Source organism: Artemia franciscana, chromosome 13, assembly GCF_032884065.1.
Source record: "Artemia franciscana chromosome 13, ASM3288406v1, whole genome shotgun sequence".
In the NCBI taxonomy this organism is placed as follows: Eukaryota; Metazoa; Arthropoda; class Branchiopoda; order Anostraca; family Artemiidae; genus Artemia; species Artemia franciscana.
Genome location: NC_088875.1, coordinates 10,299,560 through 10,325,655, shown reverse-complemented (window position 1 = coordinate 10,325,655; position 26,096 = coordinate 10,299,560). Strand labels below are relative to the sequence as shown.

The 26,096-nt window shown below is 35.1% G+C and overlaps 1 protein-coding gene across 4 annotated transcripts in view; it reads right to left on the bottom strand.

Moving 5' to 3' along the window:
* The window catches only part of LOC136034498 (uncharacterized), a 57,536-nt gene that overhangs the window by 6,500 nt on the left and 24,940 nt on the right, over positions 1-26,096 (bottom strand). For all 4 annotated transcript variants that reach the window (XM_065715713.1, XM_065715716.1, XM_065715714.1 and 1 more), the window contains exons 2-5: positions 21,812-21,955; positions 18,556-18,676; positions 5,302-5,615; positions 528-1,075 (exon numbers count right to left, since the gene is read on the bottom strand). In XM_065715713.1, coding sequence (XP_065571785.1) covers positions 528-1,075; positions 5,302-5,615; positions 18,556-18,676; positions 21,812-21,912 — 1,084 coding nt within the window. In that variant the 5' untranslated portion in view covers positions 21,913-21,955. The remainder of the gene's footprint in view (positions 1-527; positions 1,076-5,301; positions 5,616-18,555; positions 18,677-21,811; positions 21,956-26,096) is intronic.

Sequence of the window (26,096 nt, the reverse complement as noted above, 5' to 3'; positions counted from 1 at the left end):
TTATTATTACTAAAGCTTCGGTTACAAATTTAGGAGCACTCAGTTACTATAGAAAAAAAAATGTAGAAACAAAAAAAAAAGAAAAAAATATGAGAGATACAAGATAAGCAATTGTCACAGACATAAAAGCTGCACGGAGGGAAACTGGGAATCACCTTCCTTTTCATTAATCCCACAGGGAAACTAAGAAGCTTATCACCAAAAAACATATTTTTCCGGAAATCTCAATCTCCACAAAAGAATAAAAAACTCCGCTACCCACCCACCTCCTAAAAACAACCATGTAGAATTATGTGCTGATAGGTATGCAGATGCAGTCACCACTGACAGCTTAAGCAGCAAGCATATTATATATGCCATACGCATGTACAGTCTTATAATAGTATATGATATATCTGGCATAGTTGCTAGCATGCATCATATACTATCACAGATGGACATGTAGACCTTATACTAAAATGGCAGTCATTCTTTGCCACGCCCAATTTCTTACAATTATTCCACACTGGCACAATAATTCATTTTACCTGTATATCCATTTGATTTTGCATTTTTCTGTTGCATAGCTGACCTCTCCTTATAAGTAATCCTTCGCCGTACTAAACCTTTTCTCGGTTTTTCAATCCCTCGATGTCTAAAATTAACTCCTTCATTGCGTAATGCAATCAAATAATTGGATGAACATTCATTTGAAGAGCTTTCACTGGAAGAACTTTCTTGACTCATCTGAGCATTTACTCCAAAATAACTAGCACTTGGAAAGGGTCTCGTAGGATTCGGTTCAATCGGTACAGAGGCAGCCGGAGAGATACGTGTTGCACCTCTAAAAATAACACTATGAGTGTCATCTTGCTCTATTGGCGAACCAAAACGACTTATTTCATTTCTTTCAAGTATTGGTACAGGTTCTTCAATTCTCACATTTGAGTTAGCATTAGTACGTTGGTTTGGAACAGAATAGCGACTAAAAGAAAAGGGAATACCAATCCGAGTCATGATCCCACGGTTCAGCCTAGGAGTATTGATGTGCGGGACAGGTAGCAATGGAGGTGGTGTAGATGGTACCACCGGTTCACTATAAAGACAAAAAGAATATATCAGTTTATCAATATTTTTGGAGGAAGAGGAGTAGGGAGACAAGAGTAGAATTCAGCTACAACATCAATCACTTATTGATACTACCCGATACTGCTGGCAACTAGATAGCTACCAACCGTATAAGTGGCTAACCTACGATCACTAAGCAAAATGACCAGTTACATCGACAAAATGAAGAACAGTCAGTGAACAGGTATTTATCCTCAGTAAGACTGGGCTCTGAGAATAAATTAGGTCAAACCAACTCCCCCCTTGTTTGAAGTATTAGCTCAGGTTCTTCAATTCTCACATCTGAATTTCTCTCTTTTCTTTTATATTTTCTTTTATACTTTCTTTATACTTTCTTCTTTTATATTTTCTTTTATCTTTTCTTTTATGCATCTGGGTCTTTCTTTCTTTTCTTTTATAGTATGATATCAATAAAAAAAAAATTAATATATTATAGCAAGAAGGAAAGAACGACATAAAAATTTCCCCTGGTCCTTTTCTAAACTTTCATTGGCATAATATACTTAGACAGGAAATAAAAAATATTTCAGTTAAGAATCAAAACAAAATCTTCTTTTATATTTTCTTTTATCTTTTATTTTATACATCTGGGTCTTTCTTTCTTTTCTTTTATAGTATGATATCAATAAAAAAAATAATATGTTATAGCAAGAAGGAAAGAACGGCATACAAATTTCCCCTGGTCCTTTTCTAAACTTTCATTGGCATAATATACTTAGACAGGAAACAAAAAAATTTTCAGTTAAGAATCAAACAAAATCTTCTTTAATATTTTCTTTTATCTTTTATTTTATACATCTGGGTCTTTCTTTCTTTTCTTTTATAGTATGATATCAATAAAAAAAAAATAATATGTTATAGCAAGAAGGAAAGAACGGCATACAAATTTCCCCTGGTCCTTTTCTAAACTTTCATTGGCATAATATACTTAGACAGGAAATAAAAAAATATTTCAGTTAAGAATCAAAACAAAATCTTCTTTTATATTTTCTTTTATCTTTTATTTTATACATCTGGGTCTTTCTTTCTTTTCTTTTATAGTATGATATCAATAAAAAAAATAATATGTTATAGCAAGAAGGAAAGAACGGCATACAAATTTCCCCTGGTCCTTTTCTAAACTTTCATTGGCATAATATACTTAGACAGGAAATAAAAAAATTTTCAGTTAAGAATCAAACAAAATCTTCTTTAATATTTTCTTTTATCTTTTATTTTATACATCTGGGTCTTTCTTTCTTTTCTTTTATAGTATGATATCAATAAAAAAAATAATATGTTATAGCAAGAAGGAAAGAACGGCATACAAATTTCCCCTGGTCCTTTTCTAAACTTTCATTGGCATAATATACTTAGACGGGAAATAAAAAATATTTCAGTTAAGAATCAAAACAAATCCTGTACTTGTAGTTTCCTCTCAAAAAAGAAATAAATTTTCATAATGAAAAAAAAAAAAAACTTCCCTCTGGGACACTTTGAGGGTTGGATTGCAAGTGAGATAACCATAGCAATACCAAATGATCTGTTATTGCGTCACATTAGAGGAAAATCGAAAATGCTACCAAAATTGTTAAATCCCTAAGGGATGTCTAGAAGTCACCTTCTGGGAAAAAAAAGGCATACTACGGGTTTTATTAGTAGAACGGCAATATTTGGGAAGCTGCACCAAACACCCTCCTCCCCAGTAGGAACCTTTGCTTGAAATCCCTCGAATGACCCACTTCAAAGGTTTCTAAGATCCCGTTCTTCCATGTTATATGGGCGATGAAACGAAGAACAACTGTAAAAAGTTTTGCCACAGAAGGGTATTAAATAACTGGAAAATTGGCCAAAAGTGGTCATGATTCATCCGTATTACGTCCAAAAGTTGCCCCAAGAAACCAAACGATTACCACAGCACAACTATTTCGAGTTGACGAAAAGTTACTGTTGTAACCTTTTCCTTTTTACTAGAACATCTCCATTTTTTTTTGGAGGCGATCTTAGCAAAGGCATTTTTTCCGCAAGGTAAGGTAAATTTTTATTAATACAATAATTATGACAACATTTTTAATTTAGCTAAAAGAGAACAGAACTCGGTGTGTTAGCTTAATATAGTGAAGATTAAGACAAAATTAACACGTCAAAGTAATATATTTTCAGACAAAAATAACAACAGATCACGAAAAAAAGGAGCAAAAGGCAAAAAAAGAGGAGAAGAAGAAGAAAGCATTGAGAAAAAAGAGTAAAGACCATCGCAGCATGAGTATAAGCTGAACCAAGATTAAAAATGAATCTAATATTCCTAAGATAACTTCGAAGACCACACTGCCTCTCCATGACGAAAATATAGCAGTTCAAAATAGGGATGAAACCTTTTAATCGACAGTGAACAAATATAAAACTTTAACTAAATATTTCGGACACATTTACAGTGTCCATCATCAGCAGTAAAACTGAAGTACAGTGATATATACCGTGACATACAATAACATTGTATATGTTTCCGAAATATTCAGTTAAAATTTTATATTTGTTCACTGTCGATTAAAAGGTTTCATCCCTATTTTGAACTGTTAAATATTTCTAAGTCCCCACATCTTGACAAGGAATATCTCGAGGGCAGGGGGCGAGGGGGCAAGTTATCTCAGGAGCAGGGTTTTCAAGGGGCGAGATTTCCTAGAACAGTCACAATCTGGGTTATGTAACGAGTTTCAATCTTATTGATGGGGTAATGAGGTGGACCTTGGGCTCCATTTACCCCCCCCCCCGTTTTCACCGAAGATTGTATTGAAAGAAATCCTGAGATTGCTAATTGCAAATCTAGGGGTACATAGACGTCTAAAAGAAAGCAAATTTAGTAAATATTTCACAAATATTAAAAATTTGAGCCCAAAGTCATGGATCTATATGAATGGGAGCACTGAATAGGGTCCTTGGGCCCGTTCCAAAATACTTGTACCTCTTTTGAGTAATTTGTCACAAATCGGAGCTTGCTTGATTACATGCCTGAGCCTAATGTTGAAATACTACACTTAACAATTGGAGTTTGATTTCAGCCGAAATTGGCGTTCAAAAATTTATGAATTTTTGACTATAAAACTTGCAAAACAAAAATCCAAACTTATAACACATTAATCACGCATGTCATAAATCCTTGAAATTTTACACTTTAAAAGCAGAATCTTTCTAAATATTTCAGTCTGTTGATTGTTCGGCCCTTGAGGCTGTACGCCCTCCAACACAAACCCTCCCTTTACCTTGACATATCGGACCACTTTCGACCAGCATCTTCCTAGGATTCTTTGGAGATTAATCCTAAATAGTAAAAAATTAATTGCTTAAAGTTATTAAGATTTTAGTTCAATGGTTGTGACTGAAAACACACGAGCCATATTTTCAATTAAAATGAAATGAAAACATAAAAAAAAGATAATAATTTTTCAATCAGACAACAGAAGAAAACAGGTCACCTTCCGTCCACAAGCCTTCATCGACGGGAAGATAAAAATAAAAAAAAAATAAATAAAAATAAGAAAAGTAAACACACTAACCTAAAATAAACGAAACATATAAAGAAACCTGATAAAGTAAAAGCAGTTTAAATCAGTTTTTTATTATATATTTGTTGACTTAAAGCGCTCTCCTTAAGTAAAAACCCAACGAGCGAAAGAAAATATATACTCCTGCAATACTCCACAGCAAAGCGATGAGACCGTACAGAAATATCCCAGACCTTCATTATTTTTTACATTATTTTAAAACGATGAATCATTCATATTTTTTCAATTAGGTAAAACAAAAGTTTAAATAAACTTTACTTTTAGTACACTTTACAAAGCCTTAAAATAAATAATCGCTTCACCTCAGGCAAATTGACTGAAAATTTCAGGAAGTTTAATGAATTGGATTACCTGGTTCAAGTACTTCCTTGAAAGTTCTAAAGAATAGGGTATTTCTAAAAATAAAAATAATTAGTTTTAAAATGATCGATCTTGTATTTTTTTTTTTGCAGAGCAAAACAAAGCTTTATCAAGCTTTAATTTGGATAATTTGTAAAAAATTATAATAAATAGTTTTTTCACTTCGGGGAAAGTTAAAGAAACCTTCAGAAAATTCAGTAATTAATATTTCAACTATTCCCAGAAAGTTTCAATCATCTGGCTCAATTACTTCTTTAATTTTGTCCATAATATAATTGTTTATACTACTTACCAACGGAAAGTTCTAATGTATTTGACATTTTCTTTCGCAGATTTTGATGAGTAAGTTCGCACATCAGGTCTTTGGGAAAACAGAGACCTATTTTCACCCACAAAACTCTCCATGCCAACAGTTTCATAGTCTGATGACCGGCATAACTCTTGGCTGCCACCCAAAATGGGGGATTTCGATGCAGCAAACGAAGAGAGAGGTTCAAAACCCTCAGTGAGTTCCACATGAGCTTCACGAGGGATTAGTTGGGATTCCTGACTAAATCCGCTTCCGATTGGGGAAAGATCCGGGCCATTGACATTCGCTGGTATGAACTAAAATTATAACGTTACATTGTTGCTACACTGTATGAATAAAATAATTAATTAGGATAAAATAAATAAATACTATGAAACAGCGATGTCGGTCTACATAAAATACACATTCCCTACCAAATAGTGCGTAAATGTTTCCATGATAGCTTCTTCATATTAAGAATGCAAGATACCATGCTATTCAGTAACAGTCGATTTAGCCCCCTTTTTTCTTACTTTTGTAGCATAAAGTTTGAAAGGAGGAAGGTAGTTTGAATGACAGAAGCAGATGAGCATTGATATAATAAATATTCATGATTACATTATTCCTCTTCAGGAACACATTAATTATATCAGCACTGGTTCTGATTCTCTATGAGAAGGGAAAAACTTAGGTGCGGAAAAATTCACCCCTCTGAGCTCTTTCAACCCTAAGTTCATCAATGGATTTTGCTGGCTACATAACTGAGATCCAGTGCTCCAGGAAATGACGCAAGAGAGTGTAATGACAGTCAGGAGATTAAATTTTTAATAGCTCTTTTTTAGGGTCAAAAGATGACACTTTTGACCCATATCTATGAAAATTCAAATGACATCAAAGCAAACACCAACATCGCGCGCAAACTCACTCCATGAAAATGCTGAATCAGATACGAAGTGGGAAAAATTGAAATAAAACTCTTAGGTCATAGCTTTGAACGCAATGTAGAACAACACGAATTTATGAACACGGAAGTCAAATGTCATAACTGATTGGCGTAGGAAACTAAGCATCTAAGAGCATGTGAGCGGTTGATTCGCTCAAACGTCAACTAAACAACAACTAAGATTATTTTACAGAGGATATTTGTTACCAACACTTGGTACTGGTAGAAAAAAAAAGTTTCACGTCATCTCTGAATATCTTGTTGTTGCTATGCTGAGTAAAAATAGTCAAATCGTAGACAAAAGGAAAAAAGTTGTTTCCTTCGTGTAACCCACTCAAAACACCAGTTGAAGAAAAACCTAATAACTATGTTTTGGGAAGGACTTAGTCCCCCACAATTCCCGTGGGAGGGCATGCAAGTTTCAACCTTTGACCAGACTTTACGTATAGTAATGGTTATTGGGAAGGGTACAGACGTTTTCAGGGGGACTTTTTTTGGGTGGGGGAGGGGAGGAGGTTATGTGGAGGGAACTATCCATGGGGGAAGAGAGTTTCCATAAAGGGGACGCAGGATTTTCTAGCATTTAAAAAAATGAAAAAATAAACATTAAAAAGTATTTTTTAACTGAAAGTAAGGAACAGCATTAAAACTTAAAACGAACAGAAATTATTACGCAAACGAGGAGTTCACCCCCTCCCAATACCTCGTTCTTTACACTCAAGTATCTTTAATAATTTCAACTATTTATTCTACGGCCTTTGTGATTCAGGGGTCATTCTTAAGGAATTGGGACAAAATTTAAGCTTTACTATAAAGAGCGAGGTATTGACGAGGGGGCGATCCCCCTCATATACGTATTAAAAATATACGAATATAGAAGTTCGTTACGCAAGTTAATTCGTAAGTTACGTATATTTTTACTAATAAACACGTTCGTAAAAAATTAAAAGTTCTAATTGCCTTTTTAAGTAACCAAAAAATTGGAGGGTAGCTAGGCTTCCTCCCCCGCTTCTTTTTTCTCAAAATCGTCCGATCAAAACTATGAGAAAGCCATTTAGCCAAAAACAAAAAAACAATATGCAAATTTCGTTTTAATTATTCATGTCCAGAGCAGCCAAAATCAAACATGCATTAATTCAAAAAGATTCAGAAATTAAATAAAAAAATAAGTTTTTTAAACTGAAAGTAAGGAGCGAAATCAAACAGTTCGTGGTAACGAACTGTAGTAAGGAGCGACCCGGCTCAATAGCCGGGGTATATTCAGTCGGCTCAATAGCCGACTCAATAGCCTCAATGTAGCAAGTTTGGAAGAATAGGAAGATAAGTATGTAAACCAAGATTAGAATATTGGAAGATAATGTGATGACAGTGCACAAATGTGGTTCTGAAGCATGGGCGTTCTGAAAGGCGGATGAAGATTTGGTAAATATTTCCAGAGAAATTGCCTACGAATTGTTCTAGGTACTCGGCTGACTGACCGCATTTCAAACAGTAGGCTGTGCGAAAATTGCGGTTCAATCCCACTTTCTAGGGCTATAGTGCAAGAAAGATTGAGATGGCTTAGGCACGTTCTGCGGATGAAGGATTAAAGATTGCCAAAGATTCTCCTTTTCGGCCAACCGTCTAGGGCTAAACGGAAAGCAGTTTGTCCGCGTTGGGGTGGGAGGACGTCATAAAGAAAAATTTAAGGGAAATGGGAACTTCCGGGGAGCGTGTAAAGAGGGAGGCTTTGAATAGATGGGGATGGAGAAGCGTGTGTAGCTTGTTGGCCTCAGGCGGCTTGATGCTGCGGTGAGTTGTTAGTAGTATTAACACATTAACTAAGGAGGTAAGAGGTTTCGGATTGTCTTTAGCAGTGAAAGTACTGGCACTATTCTGCAGTAGCACTTCAGAACACATTGTACCTTAACTTATGAATTAGTCTATGAATTACAATTAAATTTTGAATCGAAAATAACTAGAATTTATGAACGCATTAACTAAGAAATGTAAATTCACCCTTAGGGGCTAGTGATAAGAATTTTTGTACATAAATATCTCATCCTTTATAAGAAGGCAAGAGGTTTCGGAATGTATGTAGCAGTGACCGTACTGGCATTTTTCTGTAGCGGCACTTCAGAATGTATTGCACCTTAACTTGTGAATTAGTTAATGAGTTAAAATTAAATTTGAATTGAAAAATAACTACAACTTATGAACACATTAACTAAGAAATGCAAATTCACCCTTCGGGGCTAGTGATAAGAATTTTTTTTTTACATAAATATCTTATCTTTTCTAAGAAGTGAAGCGGTTTCGAATTGTCTGTAGCAGTGACAGTACCGGCACTTTTCTGAAGCAGAACTTCAGAATACATTGCACCTTAACTTATGCATTGACTAAAAAGGCAAGAGGTTTCGTTTTTTTTTTAGCAGTGACAGTAGCGACACTTTTCCATAGAAGCACTCTAACAGGATAGTCAAAATATAATGTACACACAGCGATCTTGATAAATTCAGATTGTTCAAGAAACTGTAAACCCAATGAACTAAAACATCAAAAAACAAAAAGCCTCCGGTAAGGATTTTAAGTGTATACTACGAATACCTGTATTTTCGTTACGCACCTCGCATTGAGTGAACTTTTTGAACTCTTTGTATCATTAAATAAAAAAAACTAATTTTTTTAGCTGAAAGTAAGGAGCGACATTAAAACTTAAAACGAGCAGAAATTACTCCGTATATGAAATGGACTGTCCCCTCCGCAATCCCTCGCTCTTTACGTTAAAGTTTTTAATTGTTTTAAAAAGTAGAATTGTGGCAAAGAGTCAAACTTTAGAGTAAAGAGCGAGGGATTGCGGAGGGGACAACCCATTACATATACGGAGTAATTTCTGTTCGTTTTAAGTTTTAATGTCGCTCCTTACTTTCAGCTAAAAAAATTAGTTTTTTTTATTTAATTTCTGAACGTTTTTTAATTAATGCATGTTTGGTTTTGGCTCTCCGTACATAAATTATTAAAATGAAATCTGTATATTAATTCTTTTTTTTGGCTAAATGGCTTTCTCTTGGTTTTGATCAGACGATTTTGAGAAATAAGGGGTGGAGAAGGAGCCCTAGTTGTCCTGCAATTTTTTGGTTACTTAAAAAGGCAACTAGAACTTTTAATTTTTAACGAACGTTTTTATTAGTAAAAAATATACGTAACTTAAGAATTAACTTACGTAACAAACTTTCACAATCTTATATTTTTATTATGTATACGAGGGGGTTTGTACCCTCGTTAATATCTCGCTTTTTACACTAAATCGTAAGTTTTGTCCCAATTCTTTAAGAATGACCCCTGAATCAGAAAGGCCATCGAATAAATAGTTGAAATTACTAAAAATACTTTAGCATAAAGAGCGAGGTATATATCTTCTCCTAAATACCTCGCTCTTTATGCTAAAGTATTTTTAGAATCCCTCATATGCGTATTAATCTCTGTTCGTTTTAAGTTTAAATGCTACTCCTTCCTTTCATTTGAAAAAACGTTTTCATGTTTATTTTTTATTGTTTTCTTATAGTAATGCTAGAAAATCCTGCGCACTTTTCATTGAATTTTTCTTCCCCCATGACAGATTCCTCCAACATAGCCCCCTCCCCTCAGCCCCACCCCCAAACAAAACAAAATCCCTCTGAAAACGTCTGTACACTTCCCAATAACCATTACTATATGTAAGCACTGGTGAAAGTTTGTAACTTGCAGCCCCTCCCCCAGGGATTGTGGGGGAGTAAGTCATCCCCAAAGACATAGTTATTATGGTTTTCGACTATGTTGAACAAAATGGCTATCTCAAAATTTTGATCCGTTGACTTTGGGAAAAAAATGAGCGTGGGAGGGGGTCTAGATGCCCTCCATTTTTTGGTCACTTAAAACGGGCACTAGAAGTTTTCATTTCCGTTAGAATGAGCCCTCTTGCGACATTCTAGAACCACTTGGTCGATACGATGACCCCTGGGAAAAAGAAGAAAAAACAAACAAATAAACACGCACCCGTGATTTGTCTTCTGGCAAAAAATACAAAATTCCACATTTTTGTAGATAGGAGCTTGAAACTTCTACAGTAGGGTTCTCTAACACGCTGAATCTGATGGTGTCATTTTCGTTAAGATTCTACGACTTTTAGGGGGTGTTTCCCCCTATTTTCTTAAATAAGGCAAATTTTCTCAGGCTCGTAACTTTTGATGGGTAAGACTAAACTTGATGAAACTTATATATTTAAAATCAGCATTAAAATGCGATTCTTTTGATGTAGCTATTGATATCAAAATTTAATTTTTTAGAGTTTTGGTTACTATTGAGCCGGGTCGCTCCTTACTACAGTTCGTTACCACGAACTGTTTGATTTACCTCTTTACATCTTCTCATTATAACATTAGACGATCGTCGTCGAAAAAAGTGATATTCAGAAAAAGTAAAAAATCCACCAATGCAAAGAGCATACTACAACATAAAATTGGGAGAATAATCAGAAAGAATAAAAAAGAAGAAATAAAAGAGATACATAGAGAAAGTAAGAGTAAAAACAGACAAGAGAAAATGAAGAAAATAAAACAGAAAAGACAAAGTCCTTTATCCAAAGATTTGTTAAGTTTCACAAGTATCTTTACCTCTTTTTATGATAACTCTTTCTCTTTATATTTATTCTAAGCGAATTTATTGGGAAACAAGAGAGCTTAGACAGAAGAGAAGTCCCAAGCCAATTCTCAACCCAAAGAAATTACTACTCTTTTCTTTTAAACTCCAAGGAAGATTATATTACCGTGAGTAAGCTGAATTAGAAATTACTTTAGTTGAACAGAATTGACGGAGTTACAGCAGAGTACAACTTATTAAGAAGAAGATGATACCTTATTTTACAGTTATAAACAGGAGTTACCCCACGAGTAAGCCTACATTGACCGAGTTGCAAAAGAGTGCGACTTAAGAGGAAAACGATTGGACTTCACTTTACAGGAATAAAGAGGAATTTTTCCCAAGATAAGGCATAGATTCACCGAAATGCAACTGAGGGCAACTTAAGAAGAAGAAGATGAAACCTTAATTTACAGGTATAAACAGGATATCCTCCAAGAGTAGGCCTACACTGACCGAGTTGCAAAAGAGCGCGACTTAAGGAGGAAGAAGATTGGACTTCGCCTTACAGGAATACAGAGGAATTTTCCCCAAGACAAAGCCTAGATTCATCGAGTTGCAACAGAGGGGAACTTAAGAAGAAGAAGATGAAACCTTAATTTACAGGTATATATATGCTCAAAAGTTAACCGAGATTGGCTGAGTTGCAACAGAGTGCGACTTAAGAGGACGAAGTTTAGACTCTCACTTTACAGGAATACAGATGATGAAACAGAGCGCAACTTAAGAAGAAGAAGATGAAACCTTAATTTACAGGTATACATATGCTCAAGAGTTAACCGAGATTGGCCGAGTTGCAACAGAGTGCGACTTAAGAGGAAGAAGTTTAGATTCTCACTTCACAGGAATACAGATGAATTTTCCCCGAGATTAAGCCTAGATTCACCGAGTTGCAACAGAGGACAACTTAAGAAGAAGAAGATGATACCTTATTTTACAGGTATAAACAAGAGTTCCCGCAAGAGTAAGACTAGATTGACCGAGTTGCAACAGAGTGCGACTTAAGAGGAAGAAGATTAGACCTCACTTTACAGGAATACACAGGAATTTCCCCCGAGATTAAGCAAAGATTCAACGATTTGCAACAGAGGGCAACTTAAGAAGAAGTAGATGATATCTTATTTTACAGGTATAAACAGGAGTTCTCCCAAGAGTAAGCCTAGAATGACCGAATTGCAAAAGAGTGCAACTTAAGAGGAAGAAGATTGGACTTCACTTTACAGGAATACAGAGGAACTTCCCCGAAGATAAAGCCTAGATTCACCGAGTTACAACAGAGGGCAACTTAAGAAGAAGAAGATGAAAGCTTAATTTACAGGTATAAATTTGAGTTCCCTCAAGAGTAAACTGAGATTTACCGAGTTGCAACAGAGTGAGACTTAAGAAGAAGAAGATTAGACCTCGCTTTACAGGAATACAGAGGAATTTCCTCCAAAATTAAGCATAGATTCACCGAGTTGCAACAGAGGGCAACTTGAGAGGAAAAAACGAAACCCCAAATAACAGGAATACACAGAAACTTCCCCAAAGATCAGGCCTAGATTGGCCGAGTTGTAACAGAGCGCAATTTAAGAGGAAGAAGATGAGACCCCAATTTGCAGGAATACAGAAGACTGCCAACTAGACGGCCAGTCCTCTAGGGCTAAAAGGAAAGCAGGTCGTCCGGAATTGGGAAGGGAGGATGTCATAAAGAAAGATTTAGTGCAAATGGTGACTTCCTAGGTCGGTGTGAAGAGGGGGTTTTTGAGTACATTGGGATTGAGGAGCGTGCGTAGCTGGTTTGGTCTCAGGCCGCTTGATGCTGCGGTTGTGTAGTGAAGTTGTTAGTAGCATTGATATATAAACTAAGAAGGCAAGAGGTTTCGGATTGTCTGTAGCAGTAACAGTACCGGCACTTTCCTGTAGCAGCGCTCCGGAATATATTGCACCTTAACTTAATGAATTAGTCTATGAATTGCAATTAAATTTTGAATTGAAAATAACTAGAACTTATTAACACATTAACTAAGAAATGCACATTCACCCTTTGGGGCTAGTGATAAGAATTTTTGTTACATAAATATCTTATCTTTTATGAGAAGGCAAGATGTTTCGGAATCTATGTAGTAGCGACCGTACCGGCACTTTTCTGTAGCGGCACCTCAAAATACATTACACCTTAAGTTATGAATCAGTTTATGAATTAAAATTAAATTTGAATTGAAAACAAGAAGAACTTATGAACACATTAGCTTAGAAATACAAAATCACCCTTTGGGGCTAGTGGTAAGAATTTTGTTTACACAAATATCTTATCTTTTCTAAGAAGGCCAGAGGTTTCGGAATGTCTGTAGCAGTGATCGTACTGGCACTTTGCTTTTGCGGACCTTCAGAACACAATTTAATTAAACTTATGAATTATAGGTAAATAATGAATCGAAACCAGATAGCACTTATGGATGCATTAACTAAGAAGGTAAGAGGTTTCGGTTTTTTTTCAGCAGTAATAGTAGCGACGATTTTCCGTAGAGGCACTTTAACAGGATAGTCAAAATATAATGTACACACAGCGATCTTGATAAATTCAAATTGTTCAAGACACTGTAAACCCGATGATATAAAATGACCCGATGAACCCGGAAACTCGATCATGAAACAAAATGCTCCGGTAAGGATTTTGTGATTATACTAAGAGTACCTGTATTTTCGTTACGTACCTCGCATTGAGTGAACTTTTTGAACTCTCTGTATTATTTACCTATTTACACCTTCTCATTATAACATTAGACAATCATCATTGAAAAAAGTGACATTCAAAAAAATTAAAAGTCGACGAATGCAAAGAGTATACTACAACATAAAATTGGAAGAATAATCAGAAAGAATAAAAAGAAGAAATGCAAGAGATACATAGAGAAAGTAAGAGTAAAAACAGAAAAGAGAAAATGAAGAAAATAAAACAGAAAAGACGAAGTCCTTAAGATTTGTTAAGTTTCAAAAGTATCTTTATTTCTTTTTGTTATAACTCTTCCTGTTTATATTTATCCTTAGCGGATTTATTGGGAAACAAGATAGCTTAAACAGAAGAGAAGTCCAAGGCCAATTCTCAACCCAAAGCAATTACTACTCATTTCTTTTAAACTCAAAGGGAGATTATATCACCGTGAGTAAGTCGAATTAGAAATTACTTAAGTTGAACAAAATTGACGGAGTTGCGGCAGAGTACAACTTAAGAAGAAGACAACTAAACCCAAATTAGCAGTACTATAGATAAATTTCCCCAGGATTAGGGCTAGATTGACCGAGTTGCAACAGAGAGTAACTTAAGAGGAAGAAAAAGAAACCTTAATTTACAAGTATACACAGGAATTTCCCAAAGATTAAGCCTAGATTGCCCGAGTTACAACAGAGTGCGACTTAAGAGGAAGACGATTAGACCTCACTTTACAGGAATACAAAGGAATTTCCCCCAAGATTAAGCCTAGACACACCGAATTGCAACAGAGGGCAACTTAAGAAGAAGAAGATGAAACCTTAATTTACAGGTAAACACAGGAGTTCCACCAAGAGTAAGCCTAGATTCACCAAGTTGCAACAGAGTGCGACTTAAGAGGAAGAAGATTAGACCTCACTTTACAAGAATATAGAGGAAATTTCCCCAAGAGTAAGCCTAGATTCACCGAGTTGCGACAGAGTGAGACTTAAGAGGAAGAAGATTGGTCCTCACTTTACAAGAATATAGAGAAATTTCCCCAAGAATAAGACTAGATTCACGAAGTTGCAACAGAGAGTAAATTAAGAAGAAGATGAAACCTTAATTTACAGGTACACACAGGAGTTCCACCAAGAGTAAGCCTAGATTAACCGAGTTGCAACAGAGTGCGACTTAAGAGGAAGAAGATTAGGCCTCACTTTACAAGAATATAGAGGAATTTTCCCCAAGAGTAAGCCTAGATTCACCGAGTTGCAACAGAGTGCGACTTAAGAGGAAGAAGATTGGTCCTCACTTTACAAGAATATAAAGGAATTTCCCCAAGGATAAGACTAGATTCACAAAGTTGCAACAGAGAGTAAATTAAGAAGAAGATGAAACCTTAATTTACAGGTACACACAGGAGTTCCACCAAGAGTAAGCCTAGATTAACCGAGTTGCAACAGAGTGCGACTTAAGAGGAAGAAGATTGGTCCTCACTTTACAAGAATATAGAGGAATTTCCCCAAGAGTAAGCCTAGATTCACCGAGTTGCAACAGAGTGCGACTTAAGAGGAAGAAGATTGGTCCTCACTTTACAAGAATATAAAGGAATTTCCCCAAGGATAAGACTAGATTCACAAAGTTGCAACAGAGAGTAAATTAAGAAGAAGATGAAACCTTAATTTACAGGTACACACAGGAGTTCCACCAAGAGTAAGCCTAGATTAACCGAGTTGCAACAGAGTGCGACTTAAGAGGAAGAAGATTGGTCCTCACTTTACAAGAATATAGAGGAATTTCCCCAAGAATAAGACTAGATTCACAAAGTTGCAACAGAGAGTAAATTAAGAAGAAGATGAAACCTTAATTTACAGGTACACACAGGAGTTCCACCAAGGGTAAGCCTAGATTAACCGAGTTGCAACAGAGTGCGACTTAAGAGGAAGAAGATTAGACCTCACTTTACAAGAATATACAGGAATTTCCCCAAGAATACGACTAAATTCACAAAGTTGCAACAGAGAGTAAATTAAGAAGAAGATGAAACCTTAATTTGCAGGTATACACGAGAGTTCCCCAAGAGTAAGCCTAGATTAACCGAGTTGCAACAGAGTGCGACTTGAGAGGAAGAAGATTAGACCTCACTTTACAAGAATATAGAGGAATTTCCTAAAAATAGGACTAGATTTACAAAGTTGCAGCAGAGAGTAAATTAAGAAGAAGATGAAACCTTCATTTACAGGTACACACAGGAGTTCCACCAAGAGTAAGCCTAGATTAACCGAGTTGCAACAGAGTGCGACTTAAGAGGAAGAAGATTAGACCTCACTTTACAAGAATATAGAGGAATTTTCCCCAAGAGTAAGCCTAGATTCACCGAGTTGCAACAGAGTGCGACTTAAGAGGAAGAAGATTGGTCCTCACTTTACAAGAATATAGAGGAATTTCCCCAAGAATAAGACTAGATTCACAAATTTGCAACAGAGAGTAAATTAAGAAGAAGATGAAACCTTAATTTACAGGTACACACAGGAGTTCCACCAAGAGTAAGTCTAGATTAATCGAGTTGCAACAGAGTGCGACTTAAGAGGAAGAAGATTGGTCCTCACTTTACAAGAATATAGATGAATTTCCCCAAGAATAAGACTAGATTCACAAAGTTGCAACAGAGAGTAAATTAAGAAGAAGATGAAACCTTAATTTACAGGTATACACGAGAGTTCCTCCAAGAGTAAGCCTAGATTAACCGAGTTGCAACAGAGTGCGACTTAAAAGGAAGAAGATTAGACCTCACTTTACAGGAATACAGAGGAATTTCCCCCAAGATTAAGCCTAGAATCACCAAGTTGCAACAGAGGGCAACTTGAAAAGAAAAAAATGAAACCCCAATTTACAGGATTACATAGGAATTTCCCAGTAGATTAGGCCTAGATTGACCGAGTTGCAACAGAGCACAACTAAAGAGGAAGAAGATGAGACCCAAATTTACAAGAATACAGAAGAGTTTTCCCCAAGATTAGGCCCAGATGGATTGTGTTTTCGACTGCCCAAGTGCCCCGGCAGGCAAAAAAAATGTATTTCTAATTAGATTAACTCGCCCATTTTTGAACTTCGTGCCTCCTTAGAATCGTTAGATTCTTCCAATTATTTCTTGTAGTTTCAGCATAATTTGCCTTCTTAGAGTAATTTTTTCTTAAGTCGTGATCCCCCAAATCGAAGCCTCCCAAATTCAAGGGAGTAACAAACTGAAGTTATCTAAAACTCTACTCATTTATCCTTTTTTTAGTAATGTCGGAAACTACAACTACTACTACTAACAGCTCACTTCATCACCAAGCCACCTGAGTCCAACTCAGCTGCGCACGGTCTTCCTCCGTCCCAGTCTATTCAATTCCTCCTTCTTTACACCCTCCCAGAAACATCCGAAAAAAAGTTCAAATATCTGTAGTTGTATCTTTATTTTCTATAAACATTGAAAACCGTCTTATTTCTTCTTTTGATAATGAAACATCCAAGAAAGGTAGGTAAATTATCTTCTTCTGCTTAAGTGCAAATTCAGGTTTTAGCCAAAAGTAGTAAAATGATTAGGAAATAAATCTAAATGTCCAAAAAACTTAATTTCGGTAACTATGTGTCCTAAACCACTTGGCTTGACTTGACTTTATTAAACAAGAAACGATACACATACATCTTTTACAAAGGAGACAGGGAGGCAACTCGTTTTGTCTCCTTTAACAATTGAGAAAGAGAAAAAGAAGAAATTAAACCTCGGTAACTCAAACGGAGTACATAGAGAAAGAGAGAAAGAGAAGAAGCGAAAAGAAAATCGACTCATGGAGACACGGATGGGACTTATAAACTAATTTACAAATAAATCATTTTACATTCAGTTCCTGCTATTATAGGCAGAAAGAACTCTTTCAATTTCTTTTTATATGTATAGAGTGATCACTCAATTAAATCAAATAGTTTGTATTTATTGGCAATCTTAGGAAGTGCGTTAGATAAAGTTTTAGAATACCTGCACTGTATGAGAGACCAATTACGAATTCCTCAGTTATGTTGCAGTCCAGAATGAAAGTAAAGAGCAGAGTTGAAACTTAAAAAACAAAAATTATTGCTTCTTAGATCATGTCAAATATGTCTTCAAAATTGATGCAAATAAAACGACTTAGTCTAGTCTTAAGCCTAGTCTAGCTTCCATGTTTAGGCTCGTAATCTAATATAACCAAATATATTATTTGGTTAATATAACCAAAAAATTTTCAAAATTTAGAATAATACCCAAAATGACATAATTCGAGGATAATATGTTTTTTCAATAAATGTTTTCGGACAGAGATTCGTAATGTCCGGTATGTATTTATGCATCTCAATATATCTTTTTGAAACATACTGATCTTAATGAAGTTAAAAATTTTAAGTTGGATACTTCCATTTCTTAAATTTAGTTTTGAGACGTAATGTGTCATAACACTTATTTTGAGTTTTTCATTTTAAGCTGATATGATTAGAATTCGTTCGTTATATGTATTTATTACTCATCAATTTTTGTATTAATAAGGGAAATACATGTATAATAGCAATAACAATTATCATTTTGTTATAGAGATTACTGGGTACACTTAAAACCTTATTAATTTTAGAATATTCAGCAAAATGTTTCCAAATTTTTTCAAGTTTCTCTCCCAGAATAAGTTCCTTTTTCTGACAATTCAATATATTCAAAATTCCAATAATTTCCTAAATAAAAAAAATTCGAGAATTTTTATCTTACTAACAAAGCTTCTGAACAACTCGATTCTACTGTTGGCAAAAATTTATTTGATCTTCTGCATCATAATTTGATCTTCATAATTTATTTTATCTTCTACATCATAAACGAGCCTATGGCTTAGTCTAGCTTCTATGTTTAGGCTCGTAACCTTCGGAAAATTCAGAAATTAATTGAAAGCAAATCCAATAAAACTGACAATAAGTTTACCTTATCCTTGTGGTTTGGTGTACTTTGTAACGGAGCTTCAAAAAGTCTTCGTGAAACCCTCAGAAAGTCGATGCCGGTATTTGTATTCGTCTGAGCCAAGATCCTTTTGGAACTTTTTGCCCTGTCAAATAAATTCAGCAGTAAGTAAAAGTTCTTTTCGTCTTTTTGTCTTAGTTGTTCATATATTCTCAATTCTTATATGACCATTTTCTTCCATTTTTTTGCTCCTTCATAATGTAGCTTCAGCTCTTTTTCTTTTTGTTTAAGTTTTGCGGTCTTTTATTTTTCGACCCAAACAGTTTTCTAGTTAGATTTTTTTTTTATATATAATTGTTTCTTTTATTCCTACTGAATCTGGATTCACGTTATACTAAGATGCTTCTTGAAATTTTCACCCTCTGAAATAAATTCAGCAGTAAATAAAGAACTTTCTACCTTTCTTAGTTATTCATATATTGTCACTTCTTATATGGCCATTTTCTTTAAATTTGTTACTCCTTCATGATATAGCTTCAGCGTTTTGAGATGTTCATTTATTTTTTTAACCCAAAACTTTCCCTAGTTAGAAATTGTTTCTTTTATTCCTATTGATTTTTGACTCACGTTCTGCTTTGGTCTTAAAATTACTTGACTTGAAACGAAAATTCGGCTAATTGTTTTTTGTTTTTTTTTAGCTTATGATAGTCGTTTGTCAATATAATATTATCTTAATTATCATCTCGAAAGAACCTAGTAAATATAGTTTAAAGTACCCACATATTATTAGAAAAAACATGACAAAAGTTTTGATTCCGCATACCACAAAAGGTATCAAATTAAACCCAAAAGTATCAAAAGGTATCAAAGGTATCAACTTGAATGCTTGATGAGAGCTAACGTACTGTTAATTCATAAAAAGCTGTAATTTCTGTCATGGTAGGTGTAGTAAGCCATGCGAGGTTATTCAATTTTATCACATATAGACAGTCAATACCGAGAAAAAAAGTCATTAAAATTTTAAAGCTAAATAGGAATCCAAAAGGTAAAGTTATCACCAGTTTAAATGACTTTAAGCACTTTGAATCTCTAAGACATAGAATCACCAAATCAACATAAGTTAAAAAAAACAATAAAATATAAATCGTTATTTAATTTCAAAAATAAGATAAAAAAAAACATAATAAAAAAGACAGTGCAACTTCATTGATGGCGATTTGATCTGTACAATCCAATCGAAAATATCTAGGTCACCATACCAGTGAACAGGGTCAATAATAAATAATAAAAGAAAAACAAAGAACCATTGAACCTCTTCGAGAGTTTACATTAAAGCAGGAATTGTTTTGCTGCTTTATTTGCAGAACCAAGCCATATTAGGCTATAACAGACACGTATACTTCCCCTCCAACCAAATATGTTTCGAGCTTCGCTCTTGGGCTCTCTCACGAAATTAATTTTTCCCTTTGACATTTCACATAACCTCTTCTCATTCCATTCGAAAACAACCCCCTTTTTCGGCACCAGTTGAGATCTCAGTAAAAGCAATAGACTAGACTTAGTAAAAACGGATAAGTCTCTTATGTATAACCCCCCCCCCCCCAAATGTCATCATATTAGGCAAAGGATCATACAAAATTGGCGAGGGGCTTGTTTGATTGCAAAATCTAAACTATAGTGTTCTTTTAAAGGGCCAAAAATCCATCAGGGGAAAATCTGAGGTCCTTTGAACGTCCCATATGATCCGACTGTGTAATAAAGAATCATATCAAAATTTCGAGGTAGCAATTTCTATCCGAATAATTTAAAGATCCAATAACTATTGCTCTGAGGATGACATGGAAAATGCAGCCCATGCCGTAAGGGATTTAAATTCTGCACTTAATATAAAAATAAAAGTTTCTCAGGTAAATTCCAACAGAAAGGTATATTCACCTTGTTTAAGCCAGGCTCATACAGGGATTTCCCACCTGTATGAGTGAAGAGTGTACAGTGAGGTTCTTGGACCCTAGCCTCCTTAAACCACCCTCCTACATGTTGCTGAAATGTGAGTTATGCCACCACTACCAATCTGTATATTATTACAAGCTAAAAATTTAAGCCCATGGGGCCAGGTTCTGTCTAATATCCCCCCCCCCCCAAAAAATGTAACTTCACTTATATAGATGGATCAAACCACGTGACTAATTAAGGATTATCTCTCCTATAAAGCAAGGAACCTAGCTGAGTCGTGTCAGAAGATGGGAAGGTTCGTCTCTATGAAGAAAGAAAAAGCAGCTCAGGTCACTTTCTGTTACATTCCTGTGATTACATTCTTGTGATCACATGCTGTGACCACATTTCTGGTGACTTCTGATGTAAGGTCAATTCTCCAAAAAAAAAACTAATGGGTTTTCCCATGGGCGTTATTTTACTAACCTACGTTTGCGGTCGTTCATTTGAAAAAATTGGCTGAATATAAATATTAAATTTTAAGAAACCAATTATTCATATAACAGCCAAACTACAATGGGTTAAATAGTCCAAAGAGAGAGAAAATATATTCTCTCAAAAATATTCAAAAATATATATTTTTGGGAGCACTGGAGACAGTGGATTCTAACCTTTGCCTAGCACTTGAGATAAAGCAAATATATATATATATATATATATATATATATATATATATATATATATATATATATATATATATATATATATATATATATATATATATATATATTTTATTCACGGAAAAAAATCGGCCAGATACGTGGAGAAAATTAGAGTATATTATCTTAAAAAAAGTAATTATGGAGTTTTCTTTGAAGTCATATTTCAACTTTGGACTTCGTTTTCGTCAGTTTCTTGAAGGTCTCAGAGCCATTTGAGAAAATCATATATGACTTATTATTAAAATTTATTGATTTTTAATAAACATAACATGAGATTTGGTTTTCAATTGTCTCTTTTAGACAAATGTCTGCTTCTTAAAAGCGATCTCCAACTGTCAGCTCAAAAACATCCATAGAGAAGTCGAAAATGTTCTTCTTAATTATCCCTTTCTCCCCTACTCACACCACAATCTCCCCTAAAATTACTAGAGAAAAGAGGAGAAATCGCTCTATTTAATTGATCAAACTTGTATAGAAGGTTATGAACCACTTAAAGGTTTTTTATAACTGTCTTATTACTTAACTGCAAGTACAATTAACAGATTTTGACGATTTTAAATAGCACTAAGAAACCAAAGGGCTTGGAAAGCAGTTTTTTTTTGGAAAGTCGTACTGTCAATACTTACGGTACTGAAAGGGGTGTAACACTGTATCTAACAGGAGTTTTCTCTAGTCGAAGGATTTCGGGCGTCCCATCTTGCATGAAATCTTTTCGCCTCAGATCCATGATAGATGCATCAACAAATAACCTCTTTTTGGGAGCTCCTTTTCTAAAGCAAAATTTTCAAGTTAGAAACAATTATCTAATATGTATGCTAAACATACATACATATACAACAAACATAAATTGAACCAACAATTCATACTTTTTTTTCCTTAAATGTGATTCGAAACAAAATGAAAAGAAACAAAAAATTGGATTTCAAAAAAAAAAAAAAAAATCAGAATAGAAAGAACAGAAAAATCAATTCTCACGAGTGGGATTTGAAAGTTTTTGCCAAAATTGTGATAGATTTTTTATAAAAAAAAAACAGATCTATAAACGCAAAAAAAGACTCCATATTGTACTGAGTGAGGTTAGAAAACTTGTGACTTTCGAGATGTAAAAGTATGGCAACTGGTTTCAAATATAGGTAATTTATTGAATTCAGTTGCCTAGAAAAAGTTACTTACATGAAATAGTTTGTTTAATTTTAGTGAAAGGAACCACACAAAGAAGTATGGGATTGCCATGAGGCATTATTAATTCATTAGTAATGATTGCATAATAAATATAACATATCTGAGAACCCTATACAATAATAAAGTTTCAGCCTTCTATCTACAAAATGTATTATATTTGGATTTTTCAGAGGATTTAGTAAACAAGAATAAGAGAAAGATTGCTTTTTTTAGGCCTTACTTGTGCTAAGCATCTATTCCCAGAAGTTTTGATACTAAAACACAAAGTCTGCCTAAGTTCATAAATATCAGTGCCCTTTGGAGATGGAAGGGAAAAAGACTGATGCATCAGAAGACCTTTTCAAGACACAGTTTAGGCTGTGGACCCGCTCCTGAAAGTTTAATTAACCTCACTACACAACTTCCCAAAGCAAAGAAAAAAATACCTTGGATTCTACCAATTTCAGCGAACAGCCACAAGTTGAAGAAAATACTTTACAAGTACTCAATAAACAAAATCGACAAAATCTACAAAAGAATATTTTCTTATAACAGTAAACCTGTGCTGTTGATTTACTGTCCAATGACCTTTATAAATACCACCTCCCAATATTCTGCTGAAAACTACTTTGTTAAAGTTAATAAACCTATTTTCTCATTTTGCTTTGATTGACTATTTTGTACTGGAATTCTAAGTTTTAATGTTTCTCTAAACGTGGTTTAAAATAAATTTTAATCGGTGTTTGTTTAGACAACACCATCTCCTGTAAAGCTACTGTGTCAACCATATTGGTGCAAAAACCAATTATTGGTGCATATAAACTAATTTTTGCTACGTTTCTAAGTTTCTTCTTGTGATCCCCCCCCCCCTTCCCAAAAAAAATCCTGGATGCACTCTTGATTTTGTGGGAATATGATTAATAGTGAAAAGTGTTAACTATTTGATTATTTAAATTTGATGCTGCTTGATTTTTTTTTATCTGTTTTAATGTTTTAAATAGATCTGTTTTAATGCAGCTAAATCAAACCTTCAAGCAATGTTTTAGCAAAGCTAAAACCATTCTTACTAATTTATATACAAACATCTGGTCCCCTATCTGTTTCATCAGCTAATATAGAGTCTGCACTCACGAAGGTGAGATAACCCAATAATCTTGATAATTTAATCACTCTTTGCATTGTTTAATTTAATATATTGAAAATTATTTAATATATTGAAAATTAAATTATGATAATTTAAGCATTTCTTTTAATCATTCTTTGTTCAATTGCCCAGCTTTAATTAACCAATAACAGCTATTGTTAAGTCATTCCTCTTTCAATTATTCTACTAAATATTTTTTAGTTGGTCACATTAGCTCTATTCCTAATCACAGAAAAGATTCTTAAAACTACGGCAGCTACCGGCTGCTCAAGCATATTTTTAAGCAAAATTTTGAGCAATTCATAATTACCAGAGCTGCTCACACTACTGCTACTATTACTATTATTACTACCTCTATTACTGCTACTACCACTAAGGCTACTATAATTAATTTTACAGCTACTACTACAGCTACTGGTTGTTGGTATGTATTAAGCTGACACTTCCAGCATGTGTTGAAGGGGATGTTGAAGAAACCAAAGGTGGTATGCACATACTGCTACTACTGCTGCTAAAACTATTGCTACTGTGTAAGTTAAGGGTATTAAAGTGAATGTTTTAAGGAATATCTAGGCTGACCTTGAACTTTCACCTTTAAGGGTAAATCATAGAGGATTTTGAACTAGCCAGAAGGCACAATGTTTATACTTTTAATATTACCACTACAGTTAATGTAACTAATGACGCTAAAGATATTAAGATAAAACTTTTAGGGAACGTTTAGGAGTTTCAATTAGAGTAAAAACTGTATGTATGCACGTTTTCAAAAGGGCATATAAGCAATATCATAGACCAGTGGTTCCCAACCTTTTTCGGTCCGCGTACCCCTAGTCAAGGCCCAAAAAGTTTGCGTACCCCTTTCTTGAGAATCGTTGTTTTACTTTTTTCTTAACTAAAATCAGATTTTCAAAAACACGAGATTTATTGTCCAATATGACGGTGCTTAAATGTACGTACAAAATCAATGAGAAACTTGAGGCTGCTTTTTTGCTAAAATATTATCAAATCTTGGCTCGATGTCACTAACGGCAATTATAAGGTCATTTTGTACACTCAGTCTGTTTCTGTGTTTGGTTTTGATCAATGACATTGCCGAAAATGACACTTCACAAAGGTAAGTGGATCCAAATGGTAACAAAGCAGACATGGCGATTTCACTTAGTTCCTTGTATTCTCCTTTCACCTCCAGCCAAAACTGGGAAACAGTTACATTTTGGAATTTCAGTTCTAAGGCGCGATCACTGGCAAGTTCGATCAGATTCTCTGTAAGCTTGTCACTAAGACCGGAGCTTGAGGTCACGTCTTCAACAAATGGATTTTGGATCCAATCCTGCGTTCTATCTTGGTTCATAATCGATGGGAAATATGACACAAGTTCATCTCGCAACTTTGTCAGATGCTCCCGAATACAATCACAGATTGTGTTGAGGTTATCAATTTCACTATCGTCCGCAAACTTGTCAAGGGTCGGGAAGACACTAACGCTGTTTCTTTGAACCTTTTTAAGCCAGAACTCCAATTTCTTGATGAAAGCACACATCTTCGAATTCAGGGAGAGTTCGTCCGTCCGGAAACCTTGCATTGACAGATTCAAGTCATTCAGTTTGTCGAAAATATCCGCAAGATAGGCCAGCCTGCAGACCCAGTCCTGGTTTTCAAAAAGTGAACTGAATGCAGATTTTTGCTCCAGAAGAAACATATGAACTTCTTGTCGAAGCTCGAAAAGTCTGTTTAAAATCTTCCCACGAGACAACCAGCGAACTTCTGTGTGCAGAAGTAAATGTTGATGTTCTGAACCCATCTCTTGGCACAGCAACTTGAACATTCTTGAGTTCAGTGGTCGGGCTTTGATGAAGTTGATCACTTTTACAGCCTCGTTGAGGGTCTCGTGCAGATGTGCGTTCATCCTTTTCGATGCAAGAGCTTGCCTGTGAATGATGCAGTGCAACCACTTCACCTTTGGATTTTTCTTCCTTATCCAGGCCATGAGCCCATTATTCTTCCCTGTTAGGGCGGCAGCTCCATCACTGCAAACTGATAGACACCAGTCCCACAAGATGCCCCCTTCTGCGAAGAATTTGTCAATCACCTTGAATAGTTCTTCTCCTGTTGTTCTTGACTGTAGGTTTTGACAAAACAGAATATTTTCTCTTATGTCAGAACAATCTTGATATCGAATAAAGACGATCACCTGGGCTTCACCTGACACATCCGTGCTTTCGTCAAGCTGTAACGCAAACATCTTCGTCAACTTTATTTGCTCAATAACCTGCATGACAATATCGCTTGCAATGTCTTCTATCCTTCTTGAAATGGTATTGTTCGACACAGGTATAGACTGAAGGGCAGAAGCAGTTTTCGTGTCAAACATTATTTCACTGACTTTCACTAGTGCTGGTAATATCAGACATTCGGCGATGGTGTGCGGTTTTTTCTGTTTCGCAACTAAATATGAAACAGCATACGAAGCCCAGAGAGCCTTTGAAGAAACTGATGCCACTTTTGCAATTTCCAAACAGTTACTAGCGAATGCTTCTTGTTTACGCTTGAAAAACTCTATGGGCTTACCGACATATAAAGGGTGCACAGTACTGAGATGCCGGTTC